The following is a 25,716-nucleotide window of genomic DNA, read 5'->3' on the forward strand; positions in this document are numbered from 1 at the left end:
GAGAGAGAGAGAGAGAGAAAGAGAGAGAGAGAGAGAGAGAGAGAGAGAGAGTTTTAAATCAGAATGAATGATTTTTTATTTTATTTTTTAAGTTTTTCACTATTTTCCCTATTGCAAGCTCCAAACTTTCAAGGGATGGCTAGGATTGATTGAGCTTGCACTCCAAATGCTTGCTAATTGGAAAGTAGTTATACGTTTAGGCAGAAGAGTGGTTGGAAAGGTGAAGAGGCCATTGGCCATTTTCCATGGGGGGACCATTTGCATGCTCTATAGTTATGACAAAGATTTGAACCCTTATTTGGGGTTCCTTGTGAAGCCCCCAAAAGCAGGTTTAGGCAGACAACAGGTGATGTGGATGAATTTTTTCAGAGTTTTAGCTCAAGTTGACTTAAGCTGACCAATTAAGAGAATTTTTTAATTTTGTTGACTATTTGACCAGTCAAATGGTCAAAGCCAGCTGAGGTGGACTTAGAGGAGGGTTTTAAATTATGGTGGAATGAAATTCGAGGAGTTTGAAACAATAATTTTTTTATGTTTATGAAAATTTGAATGCAAGTGTATGATTTGAGTAATTTAGGTGACTAGTCAACTCACCGTGAATTAATTCATATTGAATTGAGTTCACTCGAAGCATGGAGTGTAGTGCACTCGAGTGGTTTAGATTTTTGGTCTAATTTTGAATTTGCTTTGATTTGATTTGAGTTTGGATTGAGTTAATTTTGGATTTGGGTCGATTTGGATTTAGTTAATCTCATACAAAGATGAGATCAACACCTTGCTCTCATTTTATTTTGCTCTCCAAGAAGTCCCTACACATCTTAGCTCCTAGTGTTTTTTTGGCATTTAGAGATTGCCAGTGACGAGATAGATGGAGTATCGTAAGCTTGTCCATCCAAACTCCTTCAACTCTTCATCTAGCCTTCGTCTGACCTTTCTATCTTCATCAAAACTGTGAAGGAGCTCTCAATGAAGAAAACAAACCGTTAACCAACTCTTAATATCGTATGCATGAAGGTAACATGCAAACCCTATGTTCTTATCTAGGTTTCTAAATATGATTGAGAAGGATGCAATAATGACCCTCAGAATATTCCCTCATTCTTTCTTTCATCATACCCTACCTCTGTCTAAAGTTTTATATCGTTTGACGCCTCATATTGACAATTAAAAGTAAAAGCTAACTCTATGGTTTTCAGCCTTCTCGTGAGGAAGGCAAAATCTCCACCGTTCGTTCAATCTATTTGATTCAGATAGTCAAGATATCGCCATCTTTGAATCCCGTTTAACTGTTCTATTTAGCCTAACTGCGTTATTAATTCGTAATTTTAAATGAAAAATAAAATGTATTTTCATCGTAAAACTTTTAAAAATTCTAGTAAGTTGTGTAGTTAACCAAATTAAGTATATAATACTTCTATGGATTTGTATTTTCAAGCACTATATTTTAAAAATAAATTTGGATCAAAATGATGAAAATTAAGAGAGTAATACGGCTTATATTGATTTATAAACTTACCTTATAGCTCTCTAAATATTTGTTAATTCATGCCCAAATTTGAATGGGATGAATTGGGATATATTCTTGAAACCCAATAATATTCCTAGAGTCATTTGATGCCATCATAGCTTACATTTGAATTTCCAAAAATCTATGTCATATTTTGAGCAAGATTTTTTAAAATTCATAGTAATTTTATTTCTTGCCCAATTTTTGCATGTTAGGGCTCTATGGAATCAATATGATGGGCACTTTGATTTAAAAATAAATCCAGGATATGTTCATGCATGTATTAAGGGTAATTAATGGCTCTTCAATGCCTATTGATTTTCCTATATTACCCCTAAAATATGCATAATATTAAGTTCAAATTAGGAGGGGAAGTCTTTCAGGATGTCCTCTACATTTTCTAAACTTCTTACCCTAGTTTGATGTATATCCTTTATGTATGTGACCTATAACTTTGATAATTCACTACATTCAATTCATAGAGCATCTGAAAATTAAATTGTTGTGCTTTGATTGTGCGCATACAAGGGTTAGATATATGAATTTGCAAACCTATTTGAACTTTGGTGACACTTAAGGATAATAATTAAGGACAAAGTCTAGTTAACTTAGAAAGATTCTAGAAATTCATACATACATCCAACATTAATAAAACTTTAAACTAGTAAACTTAAACACATTATACACCATAGGAATAAATTTAACCCTTATTCAATATTAATTGACCATTAAACAAAATTAAATGAAAATCAACCCTTAAAATAAAGGCTGATTCTTAAAAAAATAACAATAATTCAAATAAAATTCATAAAAAATATAAAATCAATTTTAATCAATTATAATTAACCTCCAAAATCAAATAAAATAAAATATCTAATTAATTTTCAATGAAATTTAATTAATAATTAATTACTCCTTAATTAAAATTTAATTAAATAAACTCATTAAAAATAAAATACAAATCAAATTAATCCCAAAATTTCAAGGATTCATCCATTAGTTATCCTTGACCAATCTAATTAATTTCATAATTTTTGGAGTTAGTTTGATATCAAAACTACCTAAGTTTTTTGCACATAATTAGGCTATTTAAATAATTCAATAAATAACCAATTTCAATATTAATAAATAAAAATAATAAATATAGTTTATATATATATATGGTATGTTTAAATTATGGTGGAGTCTGACAACCTTTTTTGTATGCAGTCTGAGCCTATTGTACATTTTCAAATCAATCAATAAATAATTTTTTTATATATAGTCTTTTATTTTTATTACATTGCTCAATGCATTGCATTTATATGGGTGGTTGTTTACATTAGTGGGTAGTAATTTGTCTAGGCTTTTCTCGGTGTACATGTTCTAGACTTTGTCGGAACATGTATACTAGATTTAGGACGATATGGTACTGGGTACCATATACAAAAACACCTTTACCCTGACATACATATATACATTTATTTTTATTTTATGCAAAATATACTAGCCCAATACACAAGCCAAATTCCAAGGTATGGGGGGCCTAGGGGATGTCATAGTTTTCCTATGGTTAGAGCCATTATGCTGCCAAAATTTCTAAAAAAAAATTAGGAGTTAAAATTTAGTTAGGTAAACTATTTAAACAATAGAGTTCTTAGCGAGTCATCTTGTTTGTGTCATTTGAATATAAAGTCAAAATTATTCACTCAATTTACTATTTAAGAGTGATCTGATTCATTATTTGATCTCTTAGGATATTGTTGATCTTATCATACACTATATCTAGGATGATTGCTTATGTATTAGGTTATTAATTGGCAATGCATTCCAAGTAAGCATAAGCCTAGAGATATTTGCACACCTCAAAATCCTTTTTAGAAAAAAAAGTATAAAAAATCAAGGATATATTTTTTTTTAAATTAATGATATTTTTGAACGATTGATTGATATTTTTAAAATATGTAAGTCAACCATCATATGTTTTAAATCTAGAATGAGTGTAGTCTTCACCTTAATCAAAAGTTTTCTCTTCAAAGATGTAATTGACTGTAGGAGCTTGCCTTTATAGGAATCCAAGATCTTAGGATAAAATAAACCCTGTCTTAATTTGCTAAGATTGGGGAAACATCTTCTTGATGTTGACTAAAGCTAATCTAAAGTTAGTTTCATATTTGAAATGATAGTTGTATGTGAATACTTTCCTTTGGAATGAATTTTAAATCCCCTATGCCAAATTTTAATACGAAAATAAATTGTTTTCTCAAGTTGATAATGCAGTGTTAGTTTATCTTTCGAGGTAAATATCGCAAATTATGCATATTTGTCTAAAGAAACACTAAATCCCAAATCAGTGGTCATATCATTTAATTTGACTGCAATAAATTATTTCTTTTCTTAAGTCGATAATACAGTGTTAGTTTATCTTTCGAGGTAAGCAACACTAATTATGAATATTTGCACCATGCATTCCACTATATTAGTCTAAATTTTTATATTTATTCATATATCATTAAAATTTTTAAATTACATAAAAAATAATAAGATTTAGTTTATATTAAAAAAGATAGAGCCATAGAGGTAGACCTAAAAAGTCTTGACTAGAAAATATTAGAAATGATATTTTTTAATTAGATATAAATAATATTTTGACTCTTAATCAACAAAATGAAGAAAAAAAATTCATGTAGTCTATCCCATGTAGCATGACAAAAAATTGACGTTGTTTTATAAAAAAATCATTAATATTAATTTAAATAAAATACATTTTAATAAATTTTGATTTAATATTAATTTAAATAATATCTAAATAAATAGAAAAATTGAAGTGTAAGAACAATTTTATAAAAAAATTGTGGTATTTTCGTTAATTCCCACTTCTTGTTGTAAGGATGATTAGAGAAACTTGATGACACGGATGGCTTTCCAAAACCTTTACTACCCTCGAGGCGGTGGCGTGGTGCATCCTCGAGCAAGCAGCGTTTCCGGGCTTGGAACCACACGCAGAGGAAAATCTCTACATGCTTTGTTTACCGTCGCTTCGTTTCTCTCGCTCATACTTGCAAACGAAGCCCGGAGGATTCCGACCACCTCTAACAAGGAAGGTTTCTACATTAGCTGAAAAGGAGGCTGCTATCTCACCACTCCATTCCGTCTTCCCTTTAGCTTCCCCGCTTCCAGTTTTCACCTATCCGAGCTCTCAGAAACTAGAAATTGTACACATATTATTTTAATCGGGGAGGACAGGGCCTTTCAGAATGAGGACGATAGTTGCGCGCTTGATCCAATCGCATTCGCTGCCATCTAGATTAAGGTAACTTTTCTCTGGACCAGGTTTTTTGTTTATTTCTACATCTTTCAGTTCCTAAAGAATTTATGCTGATTTTTTCTATTATTTTTTAATTTTCATTCTAAAAGATAGATCTTTTTGATGTGAAGATGTACCGTATTGGTTTTTTGTTTGCTCCTATTTTTCTACTTTAGGTCACATATATCGTAGGCATCTGATGGAGCTCCATTGCTTGGATTGTAGAATGCCTAATGGGGAATGTTGCAGCGAATGAGCTACTTAACCTGCTTAGACTGATATTAGTCATTCAATGTGGAATTTCGGCCATTTATTTTTGCTCGTCGTATCATTTGATTTAATTCTTAAATTATTTATTAAGCTAGTTGTTTTCTTTCTATAAAGCTATTCCTAATCACTTCTTTTTTAATTAATTATTTTTAGTCTTAGCACTCTCTAATTGATCAATAAAGTTGCTTTGGAGAAGTCAGTTTTGTTGATGAACATTACTTCTATACAAAGGTTAGATTGCATGTTTAGTTTTTAATATTACTTTGAGGCTAAATTTAGATTGCTTATATGACTTTTAATAAAATTTTATCTAAATAATCATGGAACCAATAGAAATACCATTTGTAGCACTCCTAGTTTTTTTTCTTTGAAAACCTGTTTTCCCTCGTGGATTATGTTTTTTGCTTCTGTAGGTAGTCTACCTGATCGTTCATTTGGGAAAAAAATGGGTTAGGTATCCACATGTAATTTTTTGTGGGGATGGGTGTTGTAGTATTTAGATTAGCTTTAAAATGAATGAAATACATACTGATCAATCAAAATTTGTATACACTTAGGGGCGTAAATGAGTCGTGGCTCGATAAGCTCGACTCGCGAGCTCGTTAACGAGTCGAGCTTGAGCCGGCTCGACTCATTTACACCCATTAAACTCATCTCAAAACTAATCCAAAGGCTATAAAATTCATCCGAACCAAATTTGCGTTAGGTTGTCCAAATCTAAATTTTTTTCTTGTTCATTTTCGTATTTGTTTGTCTTGTGTTGTTGTGCTTATTCTCTTGGTTCAGCTACACAGAATTTTTTTGCATTTTAGAATCTTTTGGAGCAGAAAGAATTTAATGTGACCCTAATTTCTGCCAACCTGCTGTATGTATATAACAGTTCAGAAGGTCTATTGAGAAATGGGAGGCTGCTATCCACAGGCTCAAATAAAGTTGAAGAAACGTTTAAAGTTGAGGAAGCAGAAACAGTAAAACCTGAGGCACCTGGACCGGAGAAGGTATTAGCACTTCTCTTAGATGCACCGCGATTACCATTTCAAATGGGAATGTTATCCTGGCTTTGTTCTATCATGTCTGACTGTTCTCAACTTGGGGAATTGGTGGGTTGGGGTCTTGATGGTTTGCATGTTGGGGCTTTGACGCAGGTTCTTGTTTTGGGTGGAAATGGATTTGTTGGCTCTCATGTTTGCAAAGCGGCTCTGCAGCAAGGTTTATCTGTTTCAAGTTTTAGCAGGTATTTAGACTTCATTAGAATTGTCATGTGTACCTTTCATTCATCTGCAGAAATGCAACATTTCTATGCTTTTGATGCCTCTATCGAATTCAACACGTTATTGGTATCCATCAATCTCCTGACTATTCCTATTTAGTATGGTAGGAGTTTGGCATTTTTTCAAAATGCCTCTACTTTTTGGCCAAGAAGAAAGAATGAAAGCAACACACAATTCTTATTCTCTATTCGTGTGCCCTGTGGTTTGTTTGGTTTGTGATATAGCATTGGAAACTTAGGGTAAACTGGTTGAATGATTTGGAAAACAGTCTATTTAAATTTTATCATATGATACACAAGCTAAAGTTAATGGTGTCATGTGGTGTCATTCTGCAAAGTTGCATTTTCACAGCCAAAGCATTTGTTTCATCTGTGGAAAGTGTTAGTCCGGTCCTAAGGCCAGCTGAGCCGGTCCAATCTGGATCGGTACTTTGCTAAAAGAGGAGGGGGTGGAACCAAGGGGAAGAGAGAGAGGGGCCGGTTGGATAGATGGGGCCCACGACTTAATTAAACTTGCTTTGGGAGGGAAAATTTGAATTAGAGGCTTTTTAGGGATTTTGTATTTGTCCTCTTTGTTTTAATTAGTTCCTTTGGGAGAATTAGGGTTTTCATCTTGAGTTTGAAATCAAATTTGAGATCTCGAATTAGTCCCTTTAGGCTCTAGGCTTGGCTAGAGATTTGGAGTATTGTTTCTTCCTCTCGAATTGAAGAAACTTGTATCATTTGCTGTTTTCCAGTATCGGCTAGTGGAATTCTTCGATTTTCTCACAGTTGTCTCCATATTTCTAAAGAAGGTTGCTTTACCGTTTCTGTTTTCTGCTGTATTCAGCAGTTTTCTTGCTGTTTTTCACCAATGACTGCTAGGTTTGCTTGCGAACTCAAGTATTTCCCTTAGGGTTACTTGCAAACTCAAGTATTTTCTATCAGAAAGACATGGGTGTGAGAGTGTCAGAGTATTTAATTATGTAGAAAAGTGGAAATGGATGGGTTCTTAAGTCAATTACATCAAAGGACTTGTCAATTTGAAGAGGCAAGATAGTTTGGTGAAAGAAAATTTTAAGAGTTTCAAAAACTAGTTGCGTATCTGCTAACTGATTCCTTCCATATTAGTTATAAACCTCTGGGAATGGGGCTTCAGTTTTCTGCTGAAACTTTATATGTTGTAAAACATTTAACAACCTTTTGAGGGCCTGATAGAGTATCTAGAGATGTTCTTAAAATGAAAATGGTGGCATTTAATAGTTATGAAAGACATCTAAAATAGGATTGCACCTGTACTAATTTAACTTGAAATTTCAAACGTGCCTTACCTTATACATTGTGCCATGGCGCCAAGCAGGACAAACTTTCAAATTCAGCCTTGTAATTAGTATCCTTTATACAGTCCTATGAGGTTAAGGCTCTCTAATTCAGGTCTTTATAAACAGCTCATCTTTTTATAATGCTCACAAGTAACGTACTCCTTTTTTATCTGTAATGATTCTTTCAATGATCTCTACCGCAATTGTTCAACATATAGGACTGTTTTGTAACATTTCGTTAAACAAGAGAAGTTAATGAATATTAATATTGTTTCTTTTCTAACTCTTTTCTTAGATCTGGACGGTCATCCATTCAGGAATCTTGGGCTGATAGTGTTGTCTGGCACCAAGGTTGTCTTGTTAGTGCAAATAGCATTGTTATTGCTTTTCATGCATATTTATATAAAATTGAAATTTTATTTTCTTATTTTGTAGGAAGCCTTCTTGTTCAAGATTCACTAAAACATGCCATGAATGATGTCAGCGCTGTGGTAGGTAGATGCAGCTGGTCATTTATTCTTAATTCAATTCATTATAGGTCTTTCAAAAATGCTTATATGTACTACACAACACATCTCCATATAATATAAATAAGATGAGAAAAATACTATGTTGGAACTTGTGTTTTGGGTTGTAAAATAATGGGTGAACTTTCTGCTGACTAGAAATGCAAATTGTAAGCTTGAAGCACAGTTTTTTCTGATGAAGCCTTGATATAAGGCACCTGTGTTAGTTTTAGCTGTTGTGAGAAAAGATTGGCTCATGCCTGATTTTCTCATCGGAACTCATTTATCAATCCGCATAACCCCTGCATGGCATTGAGGAAAGCGCTGCTGGATGCCCACCCACGCAGCTCGATGCATGATTGCTGCTGGAATCAAAGTGCTTACATGGGCTTCAGGAGCTGCTTGATGGGTTGTGAATCTTTAGCATTTCAAGCACGTTTATTGAACTGGCAAAAAGATATATGACATGAATCTTAACGTGGCCAAATTGCCTATTTGTATTTTGCACCAAAGTGGAGTAATTATGAAAATAGGCTCTGTTTAAAGTACCACCACTTATAAGCAAATTGATGTAGGGGGGGGGGGGGGGGGGTGTGTGGGGGGGGGGGGAGATTGGGGTGCATTGATTGCCTTCTTCAATGGGAATCTTAAATTGGGAAAGGAATTAAGGGCCTTTCAAAATTTAAATTCAAATTAAGTTGAATTGATTGAATGGACGTTCTCTGATTTAACTCTTTCATTTATGGAAGGTTCTTTTCAGATTTAAATAGATTGAAATCTAAATTAAAACTTACCAAACAATTACAACCTTATTTTAGGAAAGTAATTGAAATTTTAAAAGTAGAGGGAAAGAGGGAGGGGGGGATATTTTAATTGGAGAGAGAGGGAGGGGGAGGAGTTGTTCACATTCAATGAATGAGTCTAGGTTCAATGAACATGGAAATTGGAATTAATTCTAATTAATTTCAGATTAGGAGAGATTTGGGGGGTTTCCTAAAAGAGATTTACTAATTAGGAAAGTTTTTGAATTTCAAATATCATTTGAATTCAAATTCATAGACTTCCCAAATTAATAATAAGATATTTTAGGAAGGTGTTTATAAGGCCAATTGAATTTGAAACAAGGGTTTGGAGGGGGGCTTGCCGGCGTCTAAGGTTTGGGCTAGGGAGGCCGACGGCTAAGGAGGGGCCAAAACTTGGGATTGAGGTGGAGAGGTTGGCGGCCGGCGGTTGGTAAGAGTAAGAGAAGTGGCCGATGGTTAGAGGAGGGGAAGAGGGGTGCTTGGCCGATGATCAATGGAGAAGGAGAAGGGGGGTTTAGAGAAAGAAAGATAAACCTTGAGCCTGGACGTTTCCTGCGGCTAATGAGTGCTACGTTGCCCTCATCTAGGGACTTCAAACCATGAGCCCGGACACTTCCTGCGGCTGTTGGGTATTTTGTTGCCCTCATATAGGGGCTTCCACTTTCCTAAGAACTCCCATAGCTCCCAAGAACAAAGTGTAGAAAATTTCCTCTTAATATTCATCCATCCTCCTAATACAATACCATGGGCCTCTATATATTGGCCTCAAAACAAAAGAAACTCAAAAGACAAACATGACCCTAGAGCTTACATAGGACTACTCCCTCAAGTGAGGGTAAAAAAGGGAAAAATACATAAATAAATAAAAATACAAATAATACTTAAAATAGAATAGTGCGATTAGGGCCGTCGATCTTCGTCTCCTTCTTTGATAAGCTTTCACGGTTGGATGTCCGCATCCCAAACACAAACACAAAAAATAATTTCATGTTTTATTTCATATTTTCATTTCATATAGTAATTATGCCCGATGATGGCTGCATTGCCTAAGCTTGGGTGTGGTGCTGGTTTTGTTGATGACATCAACTTATTTTGGGGTTTTAAATTAACTGATCAAATAGTCCCCTAAACGTGGTTTAAACTATTCTTTAAATAGTTGATTATGAATACAAAATGAGCCCATCATAAGAAATCTATTGCCAATACAGAAAAGTAAATACTTATATTCTCCTTTCACATTATATATCATGTTGTAATAGAACTCTTGGAATACGGAGAATTATGATTTTATCATTTTGTTTCTCCTGTTTTCCAACGGAAGTTGCGCCTGGATTTTATGACTTTGCTAATGTCCTCAAACCTGCCATCTCCAATCTCATGTTATCTATGATTTGAAAGAAATAAAATAAAATAAAATAAAATAAATAAAAACTGTGAAATGCATTAGCTTAACTCTGCAATGGTGTCGATCAGTACCTTCTGAAGGAACTCATAAAATTTGATTGTTACACACTTTATCGTATTATATACTTCATGGTGCAGGTATCTTGTGTTGGTGGTTTTGGATCATATTCTCATATGTACAAGATTAATGGGACTGCAAACATTAATGCTATCAGAACTGCCGCAGAGCAAGGTATTTAATTATTTATCTGCCACTATTAACTGAATAGAATCAGTAGGTTTTGATTTTCCAACTTTTTGTTTGGTTGTTATGTAAAAGGGCTGCTGTTCTGGAAAGTGTGAATAATGTAAGTTACCATCTGTCATCATGTTAAGAGGACGCTCTGCCTATGGCTAAGTCCATTTTCTTTTACTTGTAGGTGTCAAAAGATTCGTGTATATATCAGCTGCTGATTTCGGTTTGGTAAATTATTTATTGCGGGGCTATTACGATGGGAAGGTACTATTTTTGCCCTTTGTTAAGGATTTTAAAGAATAGCCATTCTTCATCAACGAATACAGTTTTAACTTGTAGTTACATACTCTTGGCATCCTTTATTGCAACTTGGCCTATATAAAATTTATGAAATAATTATTGAAATCCAAATTGTAAGTCTTACATAAGCCTGAAGTTCAGATTGGCAAGTGACCTCACTGAATTGCTTGGAGGCCATCATTTCGTGCAAGATTTTTTGAAAGGGTTTAAAGTGTAAATTTGCAGTCCTTATTTGCCATTCCAATTGCTTGAATCTTGTAATAATTTTCAGGTACTTGGTCTTTACATGGGTCATGAAGAGTTGATATACAGTTGATACATTGAAATAGTGATACCTTTCATCAATGATATATTGACATTTATTGGCCAATATCACGCAACCAAATGCCAACTAACTCAAGTTGACCTTTATGTGATTGAGGCCATGATTGAACGTTCTAAAACTACATGGAAAATAAGAATAACTTTACTCTTAGAAATAGAAATTAATTACATGTTGGATGAAGTAGTAGAATATTGGAGAAAATGTTTAGAATATAAAGATCTTATAATTATTAGAATAATGATTTAGTGCATGATATGTAACTTTAGAAGGTATAATGTTAATATTTTCTTCCAATATCATTAGAAGCTAAGGTTATACCTAGGTCTGATTTGTTTATGTATCTCGGATCTATTATAAAGAGGAATGAGGATATAACTTCTATTGTTAATTTTGAATGGTTAAAATTGAGAAATTCCTTCAATATTGAAATTGGCACAACAGTGGTTCTTATGTCATTGCCCTATAAGCAATACACTCTATATGTTAGTTTTTACAACCTTGTCCTATAAGCAAGGTGACCTATATGATTAAGTTTACTTGATTTGGTTTTCGATGTATCACATGTTTTAACCTGTGTATGGACGTGATGACACACCAGGGTCCTTATATTGACTAGGAGATAGCGTGATTGTATTAGGTTCCTTGACCTATTTTTCTTGGTCAACTAAGTGGACATTGAATATATTTGAGCTAGGAAACTTAGAGGTATTATAATAATTTGATTCTTGAAAAAGCGCTTTGATGACTTGTTTTTGAGATGATGGTGTCCTTAAGTCATCTCAAGATGCACTGAAACTCCTAGATTGAAGTAGGGTCATTTGCTACGGTGCATCAACACTTTTTTTCATATCTCATCATCTGCATTGATGCACTTGCATAAACATTGGTGCTCATATTTGTCAATTATTGGCATGAAACCAAATCTATAGCTCTATTGTATTATTTAAACAGATTTTTATTTAGTACTTTAGTATATTTTTGTAGGGTATCAATATGATTAATGGTGCACCGATGAGAGTATCTTATGGACATGTAGTACATTATTCTAATTACAGTAGAGGGTTATTTTGCCATTCAGATTTATCTATTTTATTTGTTATTGCATAATTGTAAATATCTTACCCTTGTCTACTAGTTGTTATGGAACTTACAATCTAATCTTTATGTAATTTTTTTTTTTTTTATTTTTATATAGATTTGAGTCACTTAGGAGTGTTTTGAAACCATTTGGTAAAAATAAGGAATAATTTGGAAGACCTTATTATGTATTCATTTGGACAAATAATATAGGTATGTGAGATAATCTAACAACCTTTATGTCATTTTTTTACGGTGCTATCTCATTATGAGATTATTGTATCGTGAATGATTAATAGTTTTTTTACCAAGCTTGAGGCATGTTTGCTTGAGGCATGTTTGCTATCAATTTAGCTCTTTATTAACCATAAAAAAATAATTAATCCTTAGGAGTGCTTGTGTATTTCAGTGCATTGATCTTATTAAGAGGAAAGTTGTTGGGTAATCATCAATATTAATGTATTAATCTTATTAGTTATAAAACATAAAAAATATTCGGAGAATCGAGTTTGCAAACTGGCATATTCCTATAGTTGTCATTGATAGATGTTGCAGTGGAACACAAAATAATTTATGCCATGAGAAAGGCTATTAAGATCACCCTGACAGCTGTCATTGTCACGACCCGACCCGGTGAGCTCTTGTAGGCGAGGCGGGAACAGATGGTCGGACGGTAGATCAAATATATAAATCCTAAAACTATCACCTTAACATTTGAAATAATCTCTAAAACATCAAATTGAAAATACATAAACATAAAATCAGGCATAACCATAAAATTACCTTTTCTCAGGCGCAACTCTTCTATAGTATACATTGCCACCCCTTCTACTCATTTTGATTTAAAATAACTACACCTGAAAAATGTTAACAACTAACATTAAGCTAAAGCTCAATAAGTAAAAAATAATTCTAAACTACAGTAATTAAGGCAAAATGAACAATATGCTAAATGCTAATTTCATTTGAATATAACATAATTTGTTTAATATAAACATAACATTAAAAATAAACATTAATCATAAAATTATATCATTTCATAATTCATTTTCATATACATATCATTATTCATAACTTTCTCTTTTCGTATATATTACAACCGTCACAGAAGCCACCGTCAAGTACCATAAAGGTACTTATTTACCATTTTCCTTTTCCATATCCTTTACAATTTTAACGTGCATGAGTTCAGCGTTCACATCTAGCACTATTAGGGGGTGAGCTCCGTTATTTCAGCATGCACATACAAGCATTCAATATAACATTCATATCATAATCATATCATCTCATTTCATCTTATTTCATATGACATATAAACTTATAATATAATGCCATGATATATATCATGAAAGTTGTTTGATCAATCATATGATGAAATAACATAATCATGATCTAAAATGACCATTAAATTTTCATAAGCATTCTTGGACTTTTAAAATGTAAAATCGAGGAGAAAACAAAAGTATTACTGAAACAAAGAATCATATATACTTATCGAAAGTAGGAATTCGATTTCTCTTGCTAATCCTCCTTCCTTCGAGGCCACCACGATTATTACCTATAAGAATTTATTTTTCAATTTAAAATCTACAAAATAATTTAAAACAAAATCTTCTCTTTCTAAACTATTCTAGGTTATTTCTTTCCCTCACTCTCTCTCTCTCTCTCTCAATTCAAACTTAAAGCATACATATATTCTAAAAATTCCTTATTTTGTATAATTATATATTTTAACCAAAATAACCTTTTTCCATAAACCTAAATTAATTTCAAATAACTTCTATATTCGGATTTAACTTAAAACCCTAATTTTGAAAAACCTATTTTCATTAAAATACTTAATTTTGCATGCTAAAACTTCTTATTCATCATAATAATAATTATGGAAAAACTAATTTTCGGATTTATAAATTTTAAAAATTAGGAAAATATTATTTTGTGAGAAAAGCCTAATTTATACCTTTAGAAACTTTCTTAGGATGCTTAGGAACCAAGTTTATAAAAACATTTCAAAAAATTTCAACTTTAGGGAAACCCTAATTTTCTAACTCCACATTTTTGAAGAAAAAGCCTAATTCCCATGCATAAAATTATCTCCTAATCATTCTCTAACAATCCCCCATTGAAATTCTTAAAGAAAATCAAAGTTTTCTCAAACCCTAGAAATCTTTTCTTGAGAAAACCCTAAGGAAAAACATGAGAAATGGCTCCTAAGAACTCATCTTAGCATTCTCTTAATCTTCCCTACAATTTCCTTCCAAGATCGGCTGCCGGAGCCTCCTCCCGTCGCCTCCGATGCATCCGCTCCTCCCTTTCGGTCCGCCTCTTTCTCTCGGTTTCGGCCGAACGAAAGCAATGGGGGACCGAATGAATTCGGTCCCCTTTAATCCCTTTAGATGGCGAAAGGACAAAAATGCCATCACTTAAATCCTCCAAGCCTTAATAATGCTTAGGGGTACTTGGGTATTATTAGACTTCTCTAATTTTTATTTCTTAAATTAAGCAAAATTAAATATAAGTTTTATATATATCAAATTTCTTAGAATTTTATAAAATTAATTTCTTTGAAATTCGACAACTTTGAAAAATTCACTTAAATCTCGTCGCGACGCATTGTAAAGCGTGCGAGATCTAAAACGGCATTTTAACTCCCAAAATACTCAAAATTCGATACAGGTTCTATGCCGTTAATTTTGAGAGTTAAAATGCCGTTTTAGACCTCGCACGCTTTTCGATGCGTCACGGCGAGATTTAAGTGAATTTTTCAAAGTTGTCGGATTTTAACAAAATTAATTTTATAAAATTCTCTGCAAAATTCTAAGAAATTTGATATATAAAACTTAAATTTAATTTTGCTTAATTTAGGAAATAAAAATTAGAGTAGTCTAATAATACCCAAAGTACCCCTAAGCATTATTAAGGCATGGAGGGTTTAAGTGAGGTCATTTTTGTCCTTTGACCATCTAAAGGGGACCGAATGAAAGGGGACCGAATTCATTCGGTCCCCCATTGCTTTCGTTTGGCCGAAATGAGAGAAAGAGGAGGACCGAAAGGGAGAAGGGTCGGATGTACGGGAGACGACGGGAGGAGGCTCTGGCGGCCGTTCTTGGATGGAAATTGTAGGGAAGATTAAGAGAATGCTAAGGTGAGTTTTTAGGAGCCATTACTCATGTTTTTCTTTAAGTTTTCTCAAGAAAAGATTTCTAGGGTTTGAGAAAACTTTGATTTTCTTTAAGAATTTTAATGAGGGGTTGTTAGGGAATGATTAAGAGATAATTTTATGTTTGGGATTGAGGCTTTTTCTTAAAAAATGTGGAGTTAGAAAATTAGGGTTTTTTCTAAACTTGGAATTTTTGGAAATGCTTTTATAAACTTCGTTCCTAAGGGTCCTAAGAAGGTTTCTAAAGGTATAAATTAGGCTTTTCTCACAAAATAGTATTTTCCTAATTTTTAAAATTTATAAATCCGAAAATTAGTTTTTCCATAATTATTATTATGATGAATGAGAAGTTTTAGCATGCAAAATTAAGTATTCTAATGAAAATAGGTTTTCCAAAATTAAGGTTTTAAGGTAAATCCGAAAATAGAAGTTATTTGAAATTAATTTAGGTTTAGGATAAAAGGTTATTTTGGTTAAAATATATAATTATACAAAATAAAGAATTTTTAGAATATATGTATGCTTTAAGTTTTAATTGAGAGAGAGAGAGAGAGAGGGGGAAAGAGAGAACCTAGAATAGTTTATAAAGAGAAGATTTTATTTTAAATTATTTTGTAGATTTTAAATTGAAAAATGGATTCTTATAGGTAATAATCGTGTTGGCCTCGAAGGAAGGAGGATTAGCAAGAGAAATCGAATTCCTAATTTTGGTAAGTATACATGATTCTTTATTTCAGTAATACTTTTGCTTTCTCCTCGGTTTTACATTTTAAAAGTCCAAGCATGCTTATGAAAATTTTATGGTCATTTTAGAGCATGATTATGTTATTTCATCATATGATTGATCAAGCAACTTTCATGTTATATATCATGACATTATATTATAAGTTTATATGTTCTATGAAATAAGATGAAATGAGATGATATGATTATGATATGAATGTTATATTGAATGCTTGTATGTACATGCTTTATGAAAAACTAATTTTCGGATTTAAATTAATTAGAAATTAAAAAAATACCATTTTGTGAGAAAAACTCAATTTCTTCTCTTAAAATCTCTCTTAGGACCCTTAGGAACCACATTTGCAAAAGCACTTTCAAAAATTTCAACTTTAGAGAAAAACCCTAATTTTTTCAACTCAATACTTTTAAAGAAAAACTTAGTTTTCATGCATAAAAAATATCTCCTAAACCTTCCCTAGCATTCCTCCTAAGTTCCTCTAAGAATTTCTAAGTTTCTTCACAAACCCTAAAATTTTCTCCTCCAAAAATCTAAAAGGAAAAGAAGATTTATAGGTTTAGGAACGCACAATAGACTTCTCTTGACTTCCCTCTTCGTTTTCTCTCAAAAAGCATTGCCGGAAACTATCGCTCGAAGCCTCCCCGCCGCCTTGCCTATCCGCCTTCTCTCCTTTTCGCATGCTCCTTCGGTTCAGCCGAAGAAAACATGCGAATGGGGTGAAGAGGGATCGACCTCTTCATATCTTAGGGAGTTAGGGAAAAGTCCAATTACCCAATTGCCCTCACTTAAAACATTCAAGCTTGAATAAACACTAGGGGTATAATAGGTATTATGAGATTTCTATAAATTTTAATTCCAAAATTAAGCGAATTTCAATATATATTCTTTATATCAAATTGTTCAAAATTTTGCGTAGAATTTTATAAAATTTATTTTGTCAAAATCCGACAACTCTAAATTTTTCACTTAAAACTCACCGCGACTCATTGTAAATCGTGCGAGGTCTAAAACGGCATTTTAACTCCCAAAATACTCAAAATTCGATACAGGTTCTATGACTTTAATTTTGGGAGTTAAAATATCGTTTTAGACCTCGCACGCTTTTCGATGCGTCACGACGAGATTTAAGTGAATTTTTCAAAGTTGTCAGATTTTAACAAAAATAATTTTATAAAATTCTCCGCAAAATTCTAAGAAATTTGATATATAAAACTTAAATTTAATTTTGCTTAATTTAGGAAATAAAAATTAGAGAAGTCTAGTAATACCCAAAGTACCCCTAAGCATTATTAAGGCTTGGAGGGTTTAAGTGAGGACATTTTTGTCCTTTGGCCATCTAAAGGGATTAAAGGGGACCGAATTCATTCGGTCCCCCATTGCTTTCGTTTGGTCGAAATGAGAGAAAGAGGAGGACCAAAAGGGAGAAGGGGCGGACGTACGGGAGGCGACGGGAGGAGGCTCTGGCTGCCGTTCTTAGATGGAAATTGTAGGGAAGATTAAGAGAATGCTAAGGTGAGTTTTTAGGAGCCATTACTCATGTTTTTCTTTAGGTTTTCTCAAGAAAAGATTTCTAGGGTTTGAGAAAACTTTGATTTTCTTTAAGAATTTTAATGAGGGATTGTTAAGGAATGATTAAGAGATAATTTTATACTTGGGAATGAGGCTTTTTCTTCAAAAATGTGGAGTTAGAAAATTAGGGTTTTTCCTAAAGTTGAAATTTTTGGAAATGCTTTTATAAACTTGGTTCCTAAGGGTCCTAAGAAGGTTTCTAAAGGTATAAATTATTAGGCTTTTCTCACAAAATAGTATTTTCCTAATTTTTAAAATTCATAAATCCGAAAATTAGTTTTTCTATAATTATTATTATGATGAATGAGAAGTTTTAGCATGCAAAATTAAGTATTCTAATGAAAATAGGTTTTCCAAAATTAGGGTTTTAAGGTAAATTCGAAAATAGAAGTTATTTGAAATTAATTTAGGTTTAGGGTAAAAGGTTATTTTGGTTAAAATATATAATTATACAAAATAAGGAATTTTTAGAATATATGTATGCTTTAAGTTTTAATTGAGAGAGAGAGAGAGAGGGAAAGAGAGAACCTAGAATAGTTTAGTAAGAGAAGATATTGTTTTAAATTATTTTGTAGATTTTAAATTGAAAAATGGATTCTTATAGGTAATAATCGTGGTGGCCTCGAAGGAAGGAGGATTAGCAAGAGAAATCGAATTCCTAATTTTGGTAAGTATACATGATTCTTTATTTCAGTAATACTTTTGCTTTCTCCTCGGTTTTACATTTTAAAAGTCCAAGCATGCTTATGAAAATTTTATGGTCATTTTAGAGCATGATTATGTTATTTCATCATATGATTGATCAAGCAACTTTCATGTTATATATCATGACATTATATTATAAGTTTATATGTTCTACGAAATAAGATGAAATGAGATGATATGAATGTTATATTGAATGCTTGTATGTGCATGCTGAAATGATGGAGCTCACCCCCTAATAGTACTAGCTGGGGACGCTGTACTCATGCACGTTAAAATGATAAAGAATATGGAAAAGGAAAATAGTAAATGAGTACCTTTATGATACTAGACGGTGACTCCTGTGACGGTTGTAATATATACGAAAAGAGAAAGTTATGAATAATGATATTTATATGAAAATGGATTATGAAATGATATGATTTATGTTTATGTTTAATGTTATGTTTATATGAGGCAAATTATGTTATATTCAAATGAAATTAGGATTTAGCATATTGTTCATTTTGCCTTGATTACTGTAGTTTAGAATTGTGTTTTATTTACTGAGCTTTAGCTTAATGTTAGTTGTTAACATTTTTCAGGTGTAGTTATTTTAAATCAAAATGAGTAGAAGGGGTGACAATTTATATCATAGAAGAGTTGCGTCTGAGGAAAGGTAATTTTATGGTTATGCCTGATTTTATGTTTATGTGTTTTCAATTTGATGTTTTAGAGGCTCTTTCAAATGTTAAGGTGATAGTTTTAGGAATTAGATATTTGACCTACCGTCTGACCATTCGTTCCCGCCTCGCCTACGCGAGCTCGACGGGCCGGATCGTGACAAAAGTGATATCAGAGCAAAGGTTTAAGAATATTGATCAATATGAAAGAGCCAATAGGATGATTCTCTAAGTTAGTTAAGGTATAGAGTATGTGTGTTATAGACTACTAATTCTATTTGTTAGAAAAGGTATAGGTTAGAGAATGTTGTTTTGCAACTAGAAGTTGTATGTAAATTTCGAGGATAAAATTTTTATTAGGAGGGAAGATTGTAAAAACCCGAAAAATATCGTTTTTGACCTCGCACGCTTTTCGATGCATCACGACGAGATTTAAGCGATACATCAAAAAACATGCGAGGTCTAAAACGACATTTTTCAGATTTTTACAGTCATAGTGGATTAGGCATGCTTTTTTTGTGGAGCTTCAAGACTTGGGCATTAATGTATTATGCTTGTTATTTATTAACACCAAAAATGTTTGGTGAATCGAGTTTGCAAACGAACATCTTCCCATAGTTTTATGTCAAGATAGCTAGATGGCATGCTTTGGCAGATGCATAGTGGAGTATAGATGATTTACACACTTGGAAAGGCTACGGGCCTCACCTCACCTCGACAACCTTCATAATAGGTTAAAGAATCGATTTATGCCATGGAAATGCAAGAGGGATAACGTTTGAGGAGGTTGTACCTATTGTCATTGATAAAGTTATTGTTTTGTTTGAGGAAATGGTTATGGTAAAGCTGTAGGGAGAAATGACAAGTATAGGATGAGCAATGAGAGAGTTATGGATGTTCTTTGAGTGTGTACTAGGAGAGTAAGGTAGTTGGCAGAGGGTTTGTGGTTCTGTAGATGAGCCCTTGTGAAAGAGATTACATGTACTGGGGAGATGTGGTAGGGAAGATAGCATTGAAATGGGTGTTGCAAGCAGACGACAGAGTTGAGCATGCAAGAGAGGGCTAGGTTTTTGATGTGAGAGTGGGGACAATGCTATAGAGTGCATATGCGATGGAGAAGATAAGTGAGTAAAGAGAGAATGGGAGAGAGTTTTGCATAGGTAGACTTAGGATATGTGTGATCATGGATGAGAGGGATCGCATGATGCTTAGAAGTGGAAACAAGGGACCCCATGATGTGATGGAACCGTGTTTCTTTTTTGTATTGCATGTATATTCTTTTTTTTTTGAACAATTTCATGATTTTTGTGGTTTTAGACTTCTAAACATTTTTTCTAATTAAAAGCTATTGAATATTCATCTTTGTTGAGAATTTTTTTTTTTTAATTCTCATCTCATGAAATGAATAGTTGTTCAATTAAGAGTTTGTAATTTGTGTATTTCTGAGAGTTTGCATGATTTGTTGTATCATTATATTTTTTTATTAACAAATTCTATATCCTAAAATGTTGAGCATCAATGTACTTGAGAGTGTCCTTGAGTAATGTATTTGATATGTTCTTAGCAACATTTAAAAAGGAAAAAATTGGAATATTTTTTATCACCGATAGTTTTTTTGCTTATGTAAGTTGAGGTGCTTATTCTTCTATTTTTTGTTAAAAATAATTTGAACTAGCTTATTCATACATCATAGAGCCAATCGATTGTTTCTCTTTATATGAACTTGATTGAAAGTGCTCTAATTATGCTCAGCTTTAAAATCAAAATATGTTAGGCTAAGAATTTAATTATAATTGTTTTAGGTTTAGGAACATCATCTACAAATTGTTCCCATCAACATTCTATACAACAACAATAACATCAATCATTTATCTCATTATGTAAGATTGGTTACATGAATCTTTTTTTTTCATTATGTCTTATTAAGAGTCAAATTCCTATTTAAATATAATTAAAAAAAGTTATTTATGATGTTTTCTATTTAAGTCTTTTTAGGTCCACTATCTTTTTAATAAAATGAATAAAAAATAAATTATTTACATATATTAAAGTAGAAAGCTTAAGCATAAATATTTAAATTTAAAATTATAAATGAATGTAAATTTATTGGGAGAGCATATTTATAACATAAGCTATTCTAAATCCAAACATTTCATTTTTTAAATTGAAAATTTTAAGCTAATCATTTTATTTGTGAAGATAATCTCCTTTAGAAATAAATTTATCCATGCATGCATATAAATTAGTTTTTACCTCTTTATCTATATAGAAGTCCTTATCACAATGTAATTGAGGGTTTAATGTATATGCACTAGCGTATAAATATTGGTGTAATGGTCCACTTTTCATCTATAATTTATAAAAAAAATTTTATAAGCATTTCTTGTCCTCTTAAATATTTTTTTGTCCTCTTTAACCATATTCATAGCTTTATAGATAAATTATATTGTTGAGGCTTTCTCATCATCAACTATTCTTAGCACCTTAACTAAAAGTTTTGTTGTCTTTAGAGCATAATTTATATTATGCTAGAAAGAATTATCTTCATAACAATTTTCTTCGCTTGTTTCCCATATAATTTTTTAGCCAATAACTTCTATCACATTCTTCAAATGCAAACATATATTCTAAAGGTTTCTTTTAACTCTTTAAATCTTTGCAAAGTCAAATATGCACTGACAAATCTAGTAACTACAGGTTGAATAATTTCTTTATCAGTGAACTTCCTCATCAAACATAGCACCCAATAGTGATTATAAATGAACTTGATTACTATTTTTGCCTTTAGCAAATCATATTTGTGTTTTGGCAATTGTTCCAAACTCTTTAGCATTAAATTATGCAATAACAGCATATGAAGTTCAATAGATGTGCTTCCTTTTCTTCATTAATAGTATCTCTGTAGCTTTGTAGACACTTGCATTATCTACAACAACTTGTACAATCAATATCTCTCCTATTTCTTTAACAACTTCATCCAATATTAGAAACCATAATTGTGCATTCTTCATAAAGGTTAAAGCATCAATATATTTTTGAAATACAATAATATAGAAATTATTAACAAGAGGTTGACCTCCACATACATGCCAAATCAGCGCAAGCAAAAGGGCTGAAATTGATGATGTAAGAGACGGTCAAGCAGTGCGACACATTACTTAAATAATCAAACAACCTCCGATCGTCAAACAGACTGTGCTGTTGCGATTAAAGTTTCAAGTTTATCTAAGAGGGAGCCCTTAGCAGTTGAATTGAGCAGAGTCGAAATTGACAACCAACACCCGAAAACGATGTGCAAAGTTGCCCAAATGACATCCGATGGCAAAACGGACTTCACTGTTGCATTCGAAACATTGACAATACCTTAAATTCATTATAATTTCATCCAATGAAAATTGTACGAGATCGACGTGATTTACGAGGTGACGACGTGCAAATATTGAGGCATGCAAAATTCTGTCATATTATTATCATGTTTATAATAATAATAATTAATAAAATTTAAATTAACAAAAAAAAAAACCTCTACCGCCTGCGTAAATCTTGCTCAAATCCCGTTGTCAGCTGCAGTGTCCCATCCCGTAGTCCTGCAAGAGACTTTGAATGCAGTCGTCTAATCCCGCGTGCGCAAATCTGCCTCGATCGCACTTGTGCATGTGTTGGTAAAACGAGAGCGAAGCTTGAGAGATTGGTTCGACGTTTCTTCCTTTCGCTCACAAGCTACAACTCCCTATTTCCTCACATCCCATATGCCTCCCAGTTAAATTTCTTCTTGCAACTCTATCTCACACTACTATAGCCGCAAACCAACTCCTGGCTTCTCTCATTCATGGCACCGATGCCATCCTCCTGCACTCGATCAATTCGATCAAACAACGTCAGATCCTTGGTTTGACTCTTCTGCTTCCACGCATGCAGCAACTCCTTACTCCCGTTTCTAAACTCTGATCCTACCACTGCAAGCTCCGACCGACCACTACCTTCAATCTCGACAGATTGACCCAAGCCCAGACACTCATAGCCTCAAACGCCCGTAGCTGATTCCAGCTGACACTGTCACGTTTGCAAATATATGAAGGCAGATAAAGCGGCAAATGAAGGCAAAATATAAGGAAATCTCTCAGCTAAATGAAAAAATGACTGAGATGTTGGCACAAATGGCAGTGATGATACAAATGATGCAGAGGACTGCTGCCGCGGTTCCCATGCCAGCCCCGCCTATCAATCATGTCTTAAACATCGCTCCCGCCAATCCGCCAATCTCCAGATGCCTCAAGTTTCAGGAGTGCGAGATACACCTAAAGGCGATAATGAAGTCAATAACTTAATTCGCTAACTCACTCTGCATAATGTGGCAAGTATCTTTGAGCCTGTGACAATTACACAACTAGATGGCATAATCAATGAGAAGATCAAGACTATTATAGCCAATGATCAGGCGTAGAAGTTGATATGTAAGGGTTGCCCATACCCGACAGAGTATAACCAAGTGCAATATCCAAAGTGGTATTATGTTCCAAAATTCGATACTTTCAGCGGCAATAGTAACCCCAAGGAGCATCTGATGCAAATTAAAGCCACCTGTGACAATACGGGAGGTGTTGATGCCTTACTCTTTCGATAGTTCGTCAGTAGTTTGACTTCAACTACTTTCAAATGGTACGCTGAACTGCCAAACGATTCTGTAAAGATATTCGCATAATTAGAAGTTTTATTTGTGAAGAGATTCTCCAACACTACTGAGAAAATGTCTAAAGTTGATCTCGCCATGGAGAAACAAAAAAGCGACGAGATAGTGACAAAGTACATGACAATTTAATGTAATTTAAGTATGAAATGTGAGCAGCAGTTAGATGAGGAAAATGTTTTTCAATTGTTAATCGGAAAGATCGATGAAAAGATATTAACATTTTTATACATGGCTTCCATCACCACATTTCAGGGTTTACTAGACAGGGTGGCGAAGTTCGAGAAGCTGAATTTATTAAAACTAGAAAACCACCCAGATAAATTCAAGAAAGGCAAAGCTCCATAAGCTAGAAAAAGTGAAGCCCACTCCACGTTCTCTTGCAAGACTGATAAAGGAAAGCAGGTGGCATACAATGTTGATAAGGGCAAACAACCCATCTATAGAGAAGACAGGGGAAAACAGTTAGCCAACCCTATTTTTTTTGCCAAAGTTGGTACTCAGGGAAACGACAAGCCTCAGATTTTTTCTGGTGGAGGAGAACGCCTAAGACAAATAATGAGAATTGGCGATCAAATGTTTCTATCCCTCAGAGAGAAAATGAATAAAGAATATCCATTCAAAAGGGAAAGTATCGGCACACTATTTCGACAAACACTCAAAGCTGGTTTAGAACTGTCAAAATGCCAGAGACTCGAAGAGTCTGATCACATTGGTGACCCAAATTATTACCCGTATCACCGAGTAATTAGCTATCATATTGAAAATTGCCACGTCTTCAAAGACTGGCTGAAGAGAAAATATAGAAAAGGAGAATTCACATTGTCAAACAATGTGTTAGTCCATCCCAGGAGTGAATCAACTAGGGTGGTTATGTCCTCTTCCTCACCCTCGACTGTGAATTTGTGTGTATCGTTTTGATGTATCTCATTGTAGATTTGTATTAACAAACTCAACACCCTAAGACGTTGTGCATCAATGCACTTAATAGTGCTCTTGAATAATGTATATTACCTGATTTTAGGAACTGATTTGATCACCAATAAAAGCTATTTGTCTTTAAGGATCTTGAAAATGTCCTTTGAGGTGTATAGGAGGAGAGGAGAAAGGTTTAGTATCTGTATGACTCTTTGAGGAAGGGAAGGGGCAACGGCATGTAGAAAATGTCTGGATGTTGTTCATGAACATAGGGCCTGAGCTCTTAACTTTCATTGCAATTTTTCTTGTTGTTTGTTCTCTACAAGACTGTTGTGATAGATTCAATGCGTGCTATATGCAACTACTGTATACTGTATCAGCATTCCATAACGATATTTGTTTACAAATGATGCAGAGAGCTGCCGAAGCGGAACTATTATCAAAATTTACATATGGAGGTCAGTTTCCTTGATCTAAACTTTAACTTATCCGTGAATAATTTACTAGAATATGATTTTCTTTATATCTTGAACCTACATATACAGTAATGGTTATTCCAGTGCCTCTTTGAAACTGGAAAACGAGATATTACGATGCAAAGGTTTCATGATTGGCTTCGTGCCTCTTTATTTTTCTCCATCATAAGCAAAAATGGTATGCTTTGGTTTTATTGCAAATAGGCCTCTTATATGTACAGAAATGCACAAGTTCCTTTTTGTTAAAGAAAGTTGCATATTGTTTCCAAATCCTTTGAAGAAATTGCAAGTTTTTTTCTTTCCTTAAGCAGCCAAAGCTCAATGAAATGACCAATTTGCCTGAAATGTTTATTAAGTCCTATTCTGTTTTCACATTTTCTTTGGTCCATTTATAATATGTGTAGGTCCCTAATCTCTGCTTCTATCCCCTCTTCCCTCTCTCTCTCTCTCTCTCTCTCTCTCTCTCTCTCTCTCTCTCTCTCTCTCTCTCTCTCTTGTACACACACTTGCTCT

At 33.4% G+C, this 25,716-nt stretch overlaps 1 protein-coding gene across 2 annotated transcripts in view; it reads left to right on the forward strand.

Moving 5' to 3' along the window:
• The first annotated feature begins 4,391 nt into the window (after positions 1-4,391).
• LOC110096018 (uncharacterized protein At1g32220, chloroplastic) overlaps positions 4,392-25,716 on the forward strand; it is a 28,317-nt gene continuing 6,992 nt past the window's right edge. The window contains exons 1-9 of one of the 2 annotated variants that reach the window (XM_020821765.2): positions 4,392-4,799; positions 5,217-5,294; positions 5,944-6,061; positions 6,209-6,297; positions 7,930-7,985; positions 8,070-8,125; positions 10,486-10,579; positions 10,767-10,846; positions 25,143-25,185. In XM_020821765.2, coding sequence (XP_020677424.1) covers positions 5,272-5,294; positions 5,944-6,061; positions 6,209-6,297; positions 7,930-7,985; positions 8,070-8,125; positions 10,486-10,579; positions 10,767-10,846; positions 25,143-25,185 — 559 coding nt within the window. In that variant the 5' untranslated portion in view covers positions 4,392-4,799; positions 5,217-5,271. The remainder of the gene's footprint in view (positions 4,800-5,216; positions 5,295-5,943; positions 6,062-6,208; positions 6,298-7,929; positions 7,986-8,069; positions 8,126-10,485; positions 10,580-10,766; positions 10,847-25,142; positions 25,186-25,716) is intronic. The other variant, XM_020821764.2, reaches the window with a different exon arrangement.

This window comes from Dendrobium catenatum, unplaced genomic scaffold (assembly GCF_001605985.2).
Source record: "Dendrobium catenatum unplaced genomic scaffold, ASM160598v2 fragScaff_scaffold_133, whole genome shotgun sequence".
In the NCBI taxonomy this organism is placed as follows: Eukaryota; Viridiplantae; Streptophyta; class Magnoliopsida; order Asparagales; family Orchidaceae; genus Dendrobium; species Dendrobium catenatum.